This window comes from Lagopus muta, chromosome 22, assembly GCF_023343835.1.
Source record: "Lagopus muta isolate bLagMut1 chromosome 22, bLagMut1 primary, whole genome shotgun sequence".
Lineage (NCBI taxonomy): Eukaryota > Metazoa > Chordata > Aves > Galliformes > Phasianidae > Lagopus > Lagopus muta.
The window spans coordinates 2,917,650-2,934,829 of NC_064454.1; the positions used below are offsets into that span (position 1 = coordinate 2,917,650).

The following is a 17,180-nucleotide window of genomic DNA, read 5'->3' on the forward strand; positions in this document are numbered from 1 at the left end:
AAACAAATTTAAAAACTCTCTTAAGAGTAATAAACCAATCAATGATAATTTGGCACGCAGACGACTCAAACTGCATCCTGATGGATGAGCACAGATGGGTGAGGCACTGCCAGGGAGCTGCAGTCTGCACGAAAGCAATTCCTCCAGGCCAGGGGCTCCATGTCTGACGTTCCCAACCAAAGGCAGGAGAAACACCTCAGCGACGTTTTCTTGCCACGACTCAGCCAGCCCAGAGATGTTTGCTTTTCCACCATAAGGGCACAAACACAAAGCAAACCCATGGAAGTTGAGTGCATTCATTCCAGTGTTCCTTTTCTAAAATCTCACAGTGAACCTGACCAGCTCGTACTCATCTCTGGAAAGCAAAGAAGAGAAAGCACCAAGAGCACGGAAGGACAGGTCTCTTGCCACATCAACCCATGAGCTTGGTTCACTCCCTTTCTCCCACTTGTCAGTCTGGTAGGGATGCCAATCCCAAAAAGCACTGCTAGGATCAAGAGGAGAACACGCAAGGGCAGAAAAGTTGGTCACATATTAAGGAAAAAGTAGAAAAAAAGGAATCTGGGAGAGAGAAAAGGAAAGCGTCCAATTGGCAAACAGGGGCATGGTGCTACAGAGACAAAAAGACCAGTTAAAAGCAGCAAAAACTGACGCTGGCATTCTGACCACTGATGCTCTGGGGGGTTCTGAGGGCCGTGTGCTCTTTGAGGCAGGGTCTGTACCTTTAGTCTGGCACCCAGGGCCACTAAAGTGACACACGGAAAGCAGAGTGTTTGCTGCAAGAACACAGAACTTCTTGTACAATGGAAGCAAGGGCAAGTGAGATAAATGAAACATCGAGGCTTCACAATGGGGCTGCCTCTACAGATTCATTTCTAGAGCTGCTCTCAGTATGAAAAATAAACAGAGGAATCAGACCGGTCCAAGTGCCAGAAAAATCCTGCTGGGAAGGAGCTGGCAAAGAAAAGAAACTCTATCGAGGAGAAACATTAGCAAATTTTTAATATTAATACTGCCAATAGGATTTAATGCCTTCCTGGAGTTTGCAGCCCATCTGCGTCTCCACATTGCTGCTTTTATCTGGCCAGAACGTCTCTACTCACTAGAACATGTTTTGTTTTCTAAAGGAAAATAATTGTGGGGCGAACCACAAAATATGCAGCCAGTGCTTACTCTCCGGATGTACTGTCTCTCATGCTGAAAATATATGGAGGAAAAACAAGAGAACAGAAAGATAAGATAGAGAGGACACAGAAAAACGAGAGACCCACAGAAGCAGACCACAGCAAAGCATCGTGCAGCAGGGTGTGCATCTCAGCAGCTACAGCCTGACTCAGCTCTTGTGCAACAGCAAAATTCACCTTGAGCCATGGCCATGGCCTCCATGTGCCTGGCTGGGCTGCCTATGTGCCCCAGCTGCTTCTGACTGCCAATTCTCTGCCAACCTGCTCTCCTGTGTTTATCCTCCTCTCTTCATGCCATTGTCTCCATGCCACTGTCTGTTTTTCTGAGGTCAACTCTTGCTTGTCTGTGCTGCTCTCTACCTTGCAATCTGATTATCCACCTTGGCTCTTCTTTCCAGCAAATGGAGTTTGCAGTGATGCTGCTGCCAAGAGGACAGCTGTTCTGTGTTCACACATCTCTCTCTCCCCACTGCAGCCCTCCCTACTAAATTTCCTTCTCTTTTTGAGGGAGGCCTGCCCACTTCCTACCAAGAGCACAAAGAATTCCCACATCAAACCAGATACATTTGACACTTGGAATAATTGGCAAATAGGATTTCACTCCAAAGACATAGCAGACTTATCACTTACTGAAGCAAAAGGAGTAAGGTGCAAAAAGAAGACAAAACCAACAAAGCACCTTCTCCTTTGCTGGTAGCAAAGAGCACGCTCCACCAGGAGCCCCTCTCTGATGTGTCTGTCCAGTGACTCAGACCCACAACCCCAGACAAACTAGAGCTGCTGTTAATGCTGACAAGACCTCAGCCTCCTGCCATAGTGCTTCCCAGCCAGGACACAAGATGCCACAGCTACACAGCATGGTACCTAACCAGCCACACGAAGGACTTTTAGACAAGGCAGAGAAGGTGAAACATCCTGGTGGTGGTTATTTGAAGTCTGCCCCTCGTGCCTGTGTCAGATCTGAGCACATCACAGCAGCTAAAAGCCCTGATTCTCCTGTCTCATGCTGCAGAAAGGTGGGGATGCTGCAGAACGTGGAGTGACTGCTGCATTTTGCTGCAAAGGCACTGCGCTGCTGATAGCTGCCCTGAAGAGCCTGAGGGTAGGGTTCAACCATGCAAGGTGATCGACTATGGGAATGTGCAAACCACCAGCTGTGTGCCTACAACACTGCTACTCATGCTCGCAGAACAAAAATAAGATTGAGGCAGAAGCAAAAGATAAACCATCTTTGCTTTTCTGTGAGATCAACAGAAAGTAATTCCTCTCTTGCCCCGCTCCACCCTGAGATGCAAAGGGTTTGCACGGTGGCAGCTCTGCTTGTCACCACATCAAGACCAACTTTGATAGGGAACTGGAAGGTACAGGATGTAGAGAACATCAGAGGAGTGACTGGAAGGACGAAGCTTTTGCTCTTTGTCTCTGGCACCCTTTCCCTTAGGATGTCAGGTGTCCTTTGCCAGTTCTGAGCCATTTCCATCTTTTCAGAAATGGTCAGTATGCCCCACTGCCACTGCAAAGCCCCTTTGCACCTTCCCCCCCACCCAAGCACCCAGCCCACTTTCACCCAGGGACAAGAGAAACAGGAGTACTTACATTATACCAACTCTGGCTTTTCTGTAAGGACAAAATAAAAGAGAAGCATTAGTTAGCACAGAGATCTTAGGATCAAAAAGAAAGATGGACAGAGAAAGTAGGTCCAATCTGGCTTGCATAATTAGCAAAGTGAAAGTGAGATTAAACAGGAGATTTCAGTGAATTTCACAGCACGGTCTAACACAGCTATTTCCAGTTACAGAAACAAAGATCAAATCCAGGAGCAAGAATCTATAATAGGAAACAGTTCAGGCTAATGTGTGCATGTCCACATGCACGCACACGCACACAAACCTGCACACATGCTGCAATCCCTTTTGCAGAGCAGCAGCGCCCACTAGCAACAGAGGAGCTCATCATAATCACTGCCACACATCTCTGGTCGAGGCTTTATTTTCCAGGCCTGCAGCCTAGGTTGGGAATATGACATTGATGTGAACGGACCCACTGCAAACAACAACCCTTGGAGAATTCTTGGAATGCAGGGAGACCTTTTTACTCACAGCAGCCATCAGCCAACGCTTTCAGTAGTATTTTAAATTTTAAAAGGGAGACACGTACAGAGACAAGAACATTGCTGAAGGAAAGCAATAGAAAAGCTGAACAGGAGAAAAAAAAAAGACTTATTTGCAAAATTTTAGCACACAGTGTTTTGCATCATCTGCACATGTACATTTTTCGCCCTTATTACGGCATTTCAGATGGTTTCAGGACAGGCCACAAGTCACAGTGGAGCATCTGAAAAGGCTCACTCGGCTTGGAAAGTCACTCTTGGCCATTTCCAGCCAGAGGTGCAATTTTTCAGCACAGAGGGAGGAAGAAATGAGCCTCACACTCCCATTCCAGCAAAGCTGGCTTTCCAATGTCAGGACACAGAGCAGAAGCATCCCCACAGCTGGGGCGGATTTAGCCCAGAACAGCAAAGCATGGGGCACCGCAGCCTTATGCCATTAGCAGTGCTGAGCCATGGGGCACAGCATCAGCACTGCAGGCGCCAGCAGCCCCACAGCTCCGCCTGTCCCTTCCTCCAACCCACAGCCACACGTCTGCATGGCACCCGGCCGAGTTCTGCTTAATGGACAAAGACAGAAGCAGCGTCTCACTGCACTTCTTTCTTTGAAGACATCTCGCTTCTGACTTTGGACTGGGATTATTTTCCAGTTTTATACCCCATCCGGGCTACAAACAAACTCATCTCAGACTTTTAAGGGAGTTTGGGAAAGCTGCACTCAGAGAGCTAAGTTCCTACTGCCAGAAACACAGAAATCAGCTGTGCTGGGACAGCCCACAGCAGGAGCAATGACATTCATCATGTTTTACCATAAGAAAGTAAGTGCAGAGTGTGAATGAGAACAGATTGGAACAGAGATTGCTATGAAGACATGCTTTGCCTACACTGCTCTCCACCCTGCTCACAGTTTCCTGTGCTCCCTGTACACCACTGCACCCAGCTAACCTCCCCAGCACCTGGATCCCACACCCAGCTGGCAGCCAACCCTTCCCAAGGACTGCTTGCCACCTCGGGCACTTTGGCCAGTTGGGAAATCATCCTGTTTACTGCACTGATCTCCAATGAAAATCCCCACAGTAACAGGAAATATGTCACAAAACAAACCACAACAATTTGACACTTGAAAGAGCAGCACTCCTAAGGCCTCTCCCCAAACCCAGGGGAAAAGATATGAGCTGAAGAGCTGAATACACACTAAGGCTCAGTAACTAACCTCAGGAACCTTCTCTTGCTTGCTACACTTCCCCACAGTTGGCCATACCCTCCATTCATGAACTGTCAGCTGAAATTGTCCTTCTCTGCAGGGGGACAAGGAAAAGTCCCTCCAGTGATGGCTTCTCTGCAGCATCTTCCCTCTTCCACACCTTTAGATGGACACCCAAGCCTCATCTTTTGCTTCAAGCTTTCTAAATGTGAGGAGGTTCCTTCTTCCTGTCATCTACCTTTTACACGTAACAGACTACACAGAGTCCAAAGAAGAGCAAAACTAAGGTTCTGTGATAATCTGACTTCTTAAATCCAACTTCAACTGCATTCAACTTCAAAAAGAAAAAAGGTTTATCACTGAGTGTCAGAATGTAGAGGGCTGCAAACTGTGAAAATCAAGAGACAGTACAGCAGAGGGGGGTGAAAAAGGAAAAACATATTCTTACTTTGAGCAGGTTAAGTCTGTCATACTGGAAAAAGAAACCATAAGCATTAGAACAGAAAAGAAAATGAAATAAAGCAGGAAGGGAGGAAGGGAGCTGCACACAAAAGTGGAAAAGATGTCACTGGTTTGCAGAGGTGATGCTGTGGGAGCAGACAGCAGAATGCAGAGTTACGTGGTGGCTGTAACCAGGGAGAACTTTGGAGAAGCTGAGAAAAATGGGGGATTTATGAGCCTCTAACGAGTGTAAGGCTGCCCCTGAATCTTCATGTGTTAATAATCCTGGATTTGCTTGGAAAGTTACAGCTTTACAGTGCAGATGGGAAGCGGTGGATCACATGAATGAAGTTTGGCTTGCTAGCTTGAAGCCAACAGTTTCCATCTTTTAGCACTACTGGGAGCAGGATCACAATCCCTCCTACATACTTCTGCTTCCAGAGGAACAGAAACATTCTGCCAAGTGAATGACATGCCATGGGCTATAGATGCATCACTAAGTCCATTTTATAACCAGGGAAATAGGGGCACAGAGACAAGGTGAGGGCACAGAACTCTGAATACATTCCACAGCCCTTCCTCCTGGTCTGCATACCTCCAGATCTACACTGTTCACCTCCCTTCTGTATCCCTGTATCTCAAATAAATTGATGTTCTTTATTCTCAGACTCCTCACCTCCGTTCAAAATGAGCAGAATACCTAAAGGAGGATTGTGCCACCCAGCAGGAGGATCAAATGGGAAGACACAGCCAAGCTCTTCTAACTGACACTAAAAGGACAAGGTGCAACAGTTATATGCTGCAGTAGGGGAAATTCTACTTGGATAAAGCCTGTTCACAGCAGGAGTGGTTAAGCACTGGAGCAGGGACCCAGCAAGGCTGTGATATCTCCATCCAAAATGCAGAGAAGTCTCTGGGCAACTCAGTCTAACCAAATCAATCCCATTTTGAACAGGATTTTGGACCAGAGACCTTCAGATAACCCCTCCCCACCTAAATGGCTCTACAGTCTTCAGAGTCTGCATTGCTACTAGGTATAGGCAGTAGGAAGAATATTGAAAGCTTTGCAACAGAGATGAAATCACTTTTTTCTTTATGCAAGAGCAAGAGAGTTAAAAATACGTTATCCCACAGTTGGCAGCAAGCAAAATCCCTTCATTCCTTGAGCCCAGAAAGCTGTTTCAGGAGCAGCAGTGTTCCCCCAAGGCTGAGACAGGCTTACAAATCATCTGGTCCACGCCACGGTGGTGGGTGGCAAGGGAAAGCAGCTCCAGGAAAGGCCTCTTACAGATGCAATCCAGTGCTTAAAAACTCCTGGTGAAGCGCTCCCTCTGATGGCAGCACTGCAGCACGGCGATCAGCGCAACAGACAAAAGAGGGCAAGGGACTTCAAGCAGAGCTGTCAGCGGTTGTATAAACACAGCATCAAACTCATGGGCTCAAGCTGTTTCATTTCATCAGCGAGACAGGTTGGAAAATTAAACTCTTCTTCTTCTTGCAGAAGAGGGGGGGTGGGGAGAGAAGAGACTGAGAAAGGAGATTTTACCACGTGCGCCCCTCCTTTCTTTGTTCCCAGCCTTTCCCCATCTTAAGCAGCTATCTGTCATGTGGGGAGAGACAGGGAGCTCACTGCACCTGGTTCTCTCCTACCAAAAAGAGCTGCTTTGTGGAGCACGGGGTGAGATTGTGGCTGGGGCAGGGGGTCAGGGCAGGAGCTTTGATTCAGGCTGGTGGAGCCCAGGACCCCCTTCTCTGCACCTGCTTTCCATGTACCAGCACTCACCTCGGCTCCATCTTCCTTTTGTTTCTCTAGCTGTTATAAAGCATTTCTTCTCTCTGCAAGCTTATCACAGCAGCAGTACAAACACATTGCACACATCACTCCCTACCAAGGCTCTTCCCACCTCTCCTCTGCTTGGCTGAGCACCTCCAGCCCAGCCCAGCCTGCCCACATACTTCTACTCACCAGCAAGCCCTGCAGCTGTGCCACTCCACACCCATGTCTTCCATAGAACTGGTGTCACATCTCACCTCAAATCTTAGGCCCACAGTCCTCTTTAGTAGCACCCAAGCTACAGTCACCATGCAAAAGTCAACCTGTCTAAACAAAGACATGAAGTTCCCAGCAGCCACCAGCAATCATGCAAGACAAGGCTGGCTAAAAGGGCATTCTGACCAAGGAAAAACAGTAAAATAGTACTGTAAACTTCACTGCTTGCTAGGAGCTTGCCTAGAATTGAATCCAAGGTATTCAGCTGGGAAAAAGCCAAGACACTGATTTGGCAGATGATGAAGCCATCCAAGCCATTCTGATTTTAACTTCACTTGCATTCACATGTAGAAATGCCAACAGCCTGACACTTTGTCCAATAAGCATCCCAACAGCGTTTCTGATTTTTACACTCTTCTGAGGGTAGCAATGAGATTTGAGATCACATCTCAGATGAGCTTATCTCCAATCCAAGCACCCACAGAGGGATTTTCTACTTATTACCTTTCAGAGCGAGCCCATGAATTCTCACAATTCATTTGGGACAAATCTGTTCTACCAGGTGTAAGCTGGGTTCATTTGAAATCACTGATCTTTAATATTTACATCACACAGAAAAACGTGCAAGGTCAGTAAACTGAGATCAATGGCCTCAAATCAACTCTTCATCATTAGAAAAAAAACAAAAAACAAACTAACAGTTAAGTTAGGGAGATCAACTCCTGTTTCCAAAAGGCATAAAGAAGAGAGGAAAGAGGATGGATTATGGTACAGTTCAGCCTACCAAAGCCAGAGGATCTCTCCCTGTAAAGACAACAACTCGTTGTAAGGGAGAGGGAAAACAAATCTTAAAGCCTAAAATTACTTGGAAGTAATTGAAGGAGGGTGGGGAACAGGCCAGTTTTCACACCACGTGAGCAAATATTAATGAGATCCCAGTGATATAAGTGAAACCAGCTTCTCAGCTACAGGCATCGGGGTGAGCTCTTGCTGACATTCTCACAGCCACGCCAGGAGAATGCCTTACTGGAGTCACTGCTCAGTACCACGGGGTGGGTTTCTGCAGGATGAGACAATTCTACAGTGGGGCACAGGAGAGAAAAAAGAAGGCTTACTTTGGAGAGGCGCTTGTGTGACTTAATCGGAGAGAAAGCATGCAGGAATGAAAAGAGAGAAATTAAGGAAAGAAGAAAAATTACCTCATGATTCCAGAGAAGGAAAACCCACAAACCCAGCAGACAGCATCACATCCCTCCCAATTCCACTTCCTTTCCTTGTTAAAAGCACCATGAATTACTATTAAGCTATGCTATTAAGCTTCACTAGTCCCTGCGTCGTCAAGAATCAGAACTCCGTGATTCTGTGATCACATTCCCATGACCTTGAATCACAGCACATCACAGCCAGGGCAACTCATCTCAAGAACACACTTTGCTGAGGATGCAATTGCCCTGACAAACTGACCCCCAGCGTGGCAATGAACAGTGAAGCATCCTGCCTCCTCCCACCTGCATGGCTTCCTTCTGGGGACAGACTGCCCATGCACACAGGCCTGACAGCACCATCACGCCCATGGGCATCCTCCTCCACCCTGGGGTGGCGGCTGAAGGTTATCAGGCACACAGGAAGCAAGTCTAACCTCAAGGGCAGCCCCAGAATTGCCTAGCCTCAAATGAATCGTCCCAAAAAATCCCTTCGCCCCATCTTTTCAACACACACCCTCCTTCCTTAGAGGTGAGAGAGCAATTCAGCCCAGGGAGTGTGGGCCAGTGGATCCTGTTTCTTCTGCTGATGGTGAATACCAAGAGGAGTGGATGAAGACTATTTATGCACATGACACAATCCTGCAATAAGCTAGGCAAAGGACCCAACAGCTCATTTCCCACAAGCCAACATCTATGCCATACAGTCATCTGTGACACTGCGGAGTGGTTCAAGGTGAAATATTTCACTTTGCAAAATGAGTAAAATGCAAATGCTCCTGGCAGCTCCTACACCACTGACGTCAGCGTTACTATCAAAGGTTACTCTTGGTTCCCACAGCACCCATCTGCTTCACCAAATCCCACTGCTCACAGAAAATCAGGAGTCCCTACACCTGAAACCCTCATCCTTCCAGTACAGCAAAGACACGGCTGATGTTGGCTCCAGTACTACCAAAAGACAGAGCCCTTCCTGAGGAAAAGTATCATCTGTCCAAGACTTCCATGGAGTTTATCAGACACCTGTAATATTGTACCATTAAGACACACCGTGCAGAGGACTAGCAAACTGATTCTGTGCAGTCTGAACCTCATCTCAACATGGACTCAACATGGCCAAGTGAAATGGCCAGGACTGGAGAGATGCGTGGGCTTTTTACAAGCTGTCTGCACAGAGGAATCTTCATGTGTTCCATGACCCTTTGTGATCTAATTGATAAAGAGCAATTGCAACAGCTGATTTTCAAGGTCTAATTCAAAAGCACAGAGCCTGCCAAGAAAACAGGGCCCTGACTGCAAAATGATTAGCCTACAAAAGCCAGTTTTGAGCCACAGTCCAAGCCATCAGCAATTCATGGGCTGAGTTCAATGAAAGGATGACAGAGGGTAGGTCTGACCTCCCCAGATGGCCTCCAGTTAGAGTTTTTAGAATCATGCTGGGGGAGGAAGAAGGGTTAGCCAGAGGTAAATAAAAAAGATGGCACTGGACAAAGCCAGTGCACCACATTACAGAGCTTAGAGCAGCAGATGCGTGTGCATCTTGACTGCAGTTATTTGCTCGCTCCTTACCTTGGAGTTCTTGGCCCCGCTGCGGCCTGACTGAGAGGAACAGCTCCGCTGTACACCCTGCTCCGGCGTGGAAGGGGATTTGTCTGACGAGTGGTCTGAGCCTTTTTCCACCATGGTGTCTCCTTGGGAGTCCTGCGGTGTTGGGGACCGGGAGCGTTTGCGCAGGATGGGGGAGCAGGCAGGCGTGCTGCGGTTTGAGTTACTGGCAGTACTGCAAACAGAAACACAGAGCACAGATGTCAACTTTCTGCTCCAAGAGAAAGCAAATGCTTCACTGTCCCTTGAGGCGAAGCTTTACCCAGAGGTTTTCTCCAGTATCACAGCAGATAAAGCTGCCCAAAGCCACGCACCCACTGCCACACTTGGGACTGATCTCCCCCAGTAAAGTGAGGCAGCAGACAGGTGTCATTCACTGAGAACGACTGGAACTTCAGCTGCCTGTCAGTGTCTTTTTCCACCCACTCTTCCACTGATCTATTCACAGAGAAGACAGGGGAAAATGAACTCATTTTGTCCTGTAGGCTCTGAGACTTGAAACCAATGAGCTGAGCTAACAAAACCTCAACTTGTGCTCAAGAATAAGGGAGATGCCAGCACTCTCACCCTACCCCTCTATTTTTTATTTCAGCAGGAGTGCTCCTTCCCAACAGCGTGCACAAAAAAAGGAACCTTATCTTTTAGGAAATGCTCTATTAAAGTTCACCAAACCCCCTGGGGCACTGCGGGGGGACGGAAGGGGGTGTGCCATCACTCACAGATGATGCAGTCATGATTTCCTGCACCAAACCATCCTTTTCCCACACCAGTCAGAGTTAACATGAAAACGGTTCACAGGAACATAAAAGCTTTCACGACTTGAAAACATAAAAGCAGAAAAGGAAAGAGATTCACAGAAACAGTGAATCGTTAAGGGGAGTGGAACTTCTCATCCCATACCTTCCGCCAATGCCTCAACACCTAAAGTAGAAAGCCAGTTCTGTATTTACACAGAGCTGAGCAGCAATCCCAGTGTAAGACAGGAAAACTCAGATTCCCCTCCTGTTCCTTCTCTCTGATGCCTTTTTTCCTGGCAGATTCCTCCAAACACCACACCTATTCTACGCTGCAGCACCAGCAGCAGTTCAGGTAAATCATGAAGTCAAAACACTACCATCTTTTTGACTTATTAAAACATACTAAAGTACCAGATTTCTTTCCAGACTTTCAGCTGACCCAAGTCAAATGGGCATTGCACTCACTCTGCCCTCCCACTGCTACCTTTCCTGTTCAATTTAAGAAGCACCAATTACGATTTTTTTAACAACCCAACACAGCTGCATCTAAGTCCATCAGCCACAATCACCAGCTACATGCACAAGATGTTGTGCAAAGGGCCCTGCATCCTGCACTTCATTAGAAGTGCTTCCAGAGACGGAAATGGTTTCAAATTGCCATTCCTATGCTTATTAATAATTCCAGATTCTGAGGCTGTATTGCTCCTGTTCACGCTGTGTAATTGCTTATCTGGCATTACAGCAAATTTCCTCAATCTTGCCTCAGCATGCTCGACTCAACGCAAACTGATTCGAGAGTCCCCTGAATTACAAGAGAGGAATTTGAATCGAGCGTTCCTGAATCACGTATCACCGTGCTGGATTGCTCTGAACAGACATCCTCATTTTCTGCTGCAGCCCAACAGAACTTGAGCTCCTCACACACCACCTCCTTTTCATTTTCAGCTCATGGGAGCTCACACACAGGTTTCACTTTGAGTTTCAACTTCAAGTAACTCTATTATAAAGACCAGGTCACATTCAGCCAAGGCTCTGCTCATTACAATGATGGCAGAGCACCGAATTCTGTCTGTTTCTAAAGTAAAGCATAGGGTAACCAGATGAAAAGCTGGGCAGAGAAGCATCATGCACACGTGAAACGCAGATGAAACCTGACAAAATGTAATCAAATGACAAATGAGACAGACTTTGCCTCCTGTGGGCTGCAATAAATTAATACTCATTTCTATGCACACTCACACAGACATGAAAAACACATTCTCAGCTCTCTCTCGTGTGCTTTAAGGCTGCTTGCAGCATGCCTAGCCCAGGCAGTGTGTGGCTGAGACGGCCAGCTCATGCTGATGGCTCAAGGACTTGCAGAGCTCCTCCAGTGGATTTTTTTGGCCATGCTTGAGCAACCAAGCTCCACAGCAGCTGGCGCATGGCTGCTCACCCAGCTCGGCGTGCCCTGCCTGTGCCAGTGCCAGCTCTGCCAAAAGGAACCTCTGAGAGCAGATTGGCCTCGGAATTTGCTTTCCACTCACTGAGCATCTTCTGTGTGCCCTAAAAAACTAAATCAGCTCTCTGCACAGCCCCACAAACCGGCAGCCCTCTGTCCCAAGCCCCTCAAAACCTTCTCTGCCGCCACTGCTGCTGCAGCCCCAAGTTTGAACCCGGCCCAAGGCACAGCCATGACGAACGCTTGCTGCAGTTGCCATAGTGACCGAGGCCTGCAATTGAACCAGGAATCGGGCGCCTGAAACGCCAAAACAACTTGACCCACTTTGACAATAATAATAATAATAAAAAAAAATAATAGTAATACATAATGCTTTGCAGAACTAATTGAGCAGAGAGCATTCAGGGCTCTCACACACACCGCTGCAGGGCAGCCTTCAGCAGATGCAACAGACCGAGCAAGGGACGGAACACCAACAAGCCCCCCCAGGAAGCAGCCCCTTGTTGCTCCTGGGTGCAACCCCCAGCCAACACAGCCCCCCATGGGCTGTATGCACCTGCTGAAGGGCTTCTGCCCACTGCCTCATGCAGGAGTCATGAGGTACAGCCATGCTGTGGGCACAGTGCTGGGCTCCTCGCAGGTAGCGATCAGCTGGGATTAAGAGGACGCAACGCAAATCCATTTCAATCTTGCAGCTGCAGAACGTGAACTAGAACTCAGCCGGTCGTAATCGCTGTGTTAGGAGGGTACTGAAGGATTTGGAAGGAGGGCAGCTTGTGGGAACAAGGGGCAGCTTCACTCGCACAGCTCCCTGCCACCACCAGCTTCCCAGAAGGCAGACGCAGATTGGTGACACCATTTCCTGCTGCATATTTCTAACCCCCTCAGACTTCCTGAAGAAAGTCCTGATCCGGAAAGCTAATTGCAGCCTCCACCACCATCGCCATGTTTCCCAGAGGAACTTGCTTTGCCAGAACAGAGGTGCAGAAGTTGCATGCTCCCCCCGCAGCCCAGGGCACCCACCTGTCAGCATGCAACAGGGGCCCCAAACGGGGCAACGGGCAGCACTGCAATCGTCAGGCTTCATTCTGCACAGTGCTGAGTGCTACATCTGTGAAGAAGCAAAGAACTTAGGCAGGCATTTAGCTCTGTGTAGAGGCCCAATGAAATCTAGGCTGCAAACAAAGTCAGGCCTGTGCTTACATGCTTTCAAGGACGAAGGATATCCTCACACAAAACAGGTGTGCTGGTAAAGCCTCAAAAAGAGCAGGAAATAACACAAGGTCAAGAAGGCACCTCAAGCCTGGCTGTCTGACAAAAAGAGTTAATTCTCTTCAGCAGCAGACAGCAAGGGGGTTAATTAGACGCCCACAAAAATGCTTTTCACTGATACAGTCTGACATCACTGGAAAAAGATGAGGTTCAGAAACTCATTATGCAGCCCACCAAGCAGCAAGCAGATGGCAGCAACTTTTGGTCATCACCAACCTACACGGATTGATCATCTGAAAACGAAACCCTCCATGCATCCCTTGCCCTAAAGGCAATAACAGAACGCTATGCTTACATTGCATCTCCCAGCAAAAAAGATACAAAGAAAGCATTAAAGCATTAGGAGAGACAACTATAGAGCTATGCAGACACTAAGCAGTGTTGCATGACAATTGCTTTAAAAACAATACTTAGAGTATACTTTCTGCATGCTTTTTAAGCAGTTATTTTTTAGCCATGTCCAAACATTTCCGAGATTATTTTGAAAGTTCACAGAATAGTTTCCTCCTCCTATGAAATTCAACAGCACGTTTACCTATTGACGAGATAAAATTAATGCAATTACTGTGCTTCAGGGGAGCAGCAAATCACTGCAGGCGTTAGGAAGGAATTCGCCTTCAGCACACATACAGCACCATGAGGTTGGTCAAATGCATTATTAACATTGCCATTGTCTTTCTCTGAATCTGATACTGGTTACCACTGGAGACAGACTAGCAAATCCAATGATCTCATATCATATGGAAATTCCCACTGTACTGCTCTTGAAACAATCCTCAATTTCCCAAGAAAAAGTCAGAATGTGTTTTCTAAATAGAACAAGAGAGATCTCAACAATAATGTCTGATACAGGCATATGCTAGAGAGGACCATTCATCTGCAGAGAACCAAAAATGTGTTATAAATTATATTCTAAACCGCTTAATCACCCACAAATTAATAGTTACATCTGCTCTGAAGGGAGGCAAACCACCTGGAACAAAGTGGGATGAATAATAAGATGAATTTTGGGCAGCAGTAAAGGGAGAACAACGCAAAATGATGCAAAGTAAGACTTCCATATCCCTGTGAAGCTCACTGTGTGCCTGCTTCACCCCCAGCCCTGCCACAGCCCCAGCTGTACCTCCAGAAGGGTTAATGGTAGGGGCTTTGTTTCCTCTCCTTCCCATCGCAATGGCTCTGCTGTAATTAACAGCAGGAACTGCAATATCTGACATTGCCTTCAATGCCCTGCACATCTTCTCAACACAGAGTTTAAAAAAATGCAATAATGCACTCAATAGTTAATGATCAACACCCAGACTGGTTTTTGGATGGTTCCTGTGTTACCTCAAGGAGAGCACAAACCTTATTCCTTCCAGCCCGCCTCACACCATAACCTCAGCAAAGCTGACAGAGGCCTTTATTCCCAGCACAGGTAGAATCCTCCTGAATGTAATCCAGTCACACAGCAAGAGTTTTATAAATCACAAATTACTCATCTAACAAAGCCTCACATCATGCTTTGCCAGCTACAAGGTGCAGGTGTACAGAAACACCATGCATCTCAAGACTGGAAGACAAAGCTGGAGTTTTACATCCTCCCACTCACTCCTGCCAGACATCACCATTAGCTTCCAGGGATTAATGAAAGATTCTCTGATCTTCAACCCTGACCAAATTGGTTTATTTCCCTCATCCCTCAGCGCTTCACCATTTTACCGTTCTAAAAACAACAATGCAACATCCTCCCACCCCCTCATCCCGACATCCTCCATGCCTCCATCCTCCTTTGCTCTAAACGTGCAGCAGCACTGTCCAGCTGAAAGTTAAAAATAGAGAGGGCCAAGGGCAGAAAACCATCACTCACATACAGTCTTTTGTCCTCAGGACCTGTTTCAGCCTTGTCCCCACGTGGTATATTCTCTTGCTTCATCCAGCTTTCTGGTGTTCAGTGGCATGAGCAGTTGGGCATGAAGAATTATTGCACTTTAGCTTAAAACTTCCTTCTACTCTACTGAGACAAAGTCAGGAGCTCCATAGTAAATCTACCAGCTTCAAAAGGGGTTGTCCTGAACATGCACGTGACTTACAGAGCAAAGACACAGGTATATATTCTCCATACTGAATCAGTAATTTCCACAATGGACAGGATGATGCTAATCATCAACAATCTAAGGAAAGTAGTATTTTTAAGGAATAGGTATTCATCACATTCTCACTGTCCCTAGATTTGCACAGTGCAATGAGCCCTTGTTTCCTATTGCTATCCCCTGCCAAAAAATAAATAAACAGCCACCTGTATAGTGTTTGGAGGATGGAGCAGCACAAAACAAATCCTGTCTATCCCTGTCTCTGCAAATACATCAACGCTGAGAGGAATGCAAAGCAGAACTGAGACAGCAGCATACATGCTCTGAGAGCTTTTAAAAGCATGGGAGCACATGGGCAAACAAAAACACCATCTTCCTGCAGCTGCTGCCTCCGGTGAGTTGCTGTGGGGCCAGACAGTGGGCTCAGCCCCTCCGGCCTCCCACTGCCCAGCGAGCAGCGCTGTCCCTTGGTGGTGGGGGTGGGAGGTGGGGGTGGGCAACCAGCGTGACGGAAAAAGCAGGAGGGGTGCGGGGAGAGAAAGCTGCAAACAACAATCAGATTTGATCCTCGTTGTTTCAAACAATCAAAAAGGCTGCTCTGGCAATTCTGCTGCAGGAGAGGTAGGGCGCACGTATGGGGGAGAATAAGGGAGAAAGGAATCGGGCTGGGGAAGGGGAAAGAAAAGAAGCATCTCTGCAACATGATGTCACGCTGTCTGCTTTCAAGTCCCCCGAACAGAAAGGAGCAGCAGCAATGGCAACCAACATGGACTCCAGATTTAATCTGCCTGGAAAGCGTACGTCTCGGACGGTAGATTTGCTCAGCAAACCTGTGCCCAGCGTGGCACACGCAGCCCTCGGGCTCCATCTTTCACACACATATATGCACACATACACACGTTCGGAGCCGACAGACTGCACACACAGGCAGAGAGAGAGAGGAAGAGAGACACTGGCAACGGAACAGGAGAGGAACACTAACCTGGTAGCCATTAGGGACCGGAGCGCGGCGCGGAGCAGCTAAGAATTCATTCATTCATTCACTCGCATGTGGTGGGAGCAGAGCGCTGGGGGGGAGGCAGCTCACCTCCAGCACCATCGCCGAGCCCGTGCTGAGGGGACAGGAGCAGGGGTCCTTCACGGACACCCCCAACCCTCTCTCCTGGCCTCCCCACACGCTGCCCGGGCTCCTGCCATGGTTCGGCCTCTCGCTCCCCCCGCTCCTCTCTTTGTGCTGCTGGTGATGCCGGGTGCCGCTCCCCGCACCGCCGGCTTTTTCACACCCGCACACACGCGTGCGCATGCACACAGCCTGTGGGCTGCCGCTTTACATAACGCGAGCCCCTTAATGCCTGGGGATCCATCCCTGCCCACCAGAAGGGGGAGGGGGGGAGCTCCCGGGATTTTTCCCAACGGCCCCCGATTACAATCTTGGCATTTCTGGGTGCCCTTCGTCGAGTTTGGCAAAGCCTGTGAGTGAAGATCCTGCAGGTTAAAAAAATATATCCCTTCATCCTCCCTGTGCACACACCCATCCAGTCCTATGTGCAGGAGAAAGTTTCAAAACCTGCAAGCATGTCAATACAAGAACAGTCAGGAAAATTAAACCCTAATTAACAGGCAAAGTGGATTATCTAAACTGAATGAAACACCGTGAGGACACATTCCGAATTAAGGTGACCTCAACTCAATTTAGCTCACTCCATCCACAAAGCTAATGAGGTTTAATTTTTCATGCCTAGCCATGTATAAACAGGCCTGGGGATTTTTAAGAGTTGTATCATGGGAAGATGGTGACTTTGTAGCGTCAGTGAGGTGTCTGGAGGACACACACCTGCTCCCAGGCACCTTCAGGCCAAAGATGCTGCACCAGTTTGGCCACAGTGGTTTAAAAACGCATTCCTTCTCATCACCTATCAGGGATG

The 17,180-nt window shown here is 47.8% G+C and overlaps 1 protein-coding gene across 12 annotated transcripts in view; it reads right to left on the minus strand.

Annotated features, from left to right (window-relative positions):
* Window positions 1-17,180, minus strand: part of GRAMD1B (GRAM domain containing 1B) — an 82,371-nt gene that overhangs the window by 25,424 nt on the left and 39,767 nt on the right. For 10 of the 12 annotated variants that reach the window (XM_048968646.1, XM_048968647.1, XM_048968651.1 and 7 more), the window contains 2 exons: window positions 9,698-9,908; window positions 2,781-2,801 (listed from right to left, as the gene is read on the minus strand). In XM_048968646.1, coding sequence (XP_048824603.1) covers window positions 2,781-2,801; window positions 9,698-9,908 — 232 coding nt within the window. Of the gene's footprint in view, window positions 1-2,780; window positions 2,802-9,697; window positions 9,909-16,237; window positions 16,532-17,180 lie in introns of those variants that run through there. The other 2 variants (XM_048968654.1, XM_048968649.1) reach the window with 2 other exon arrangements.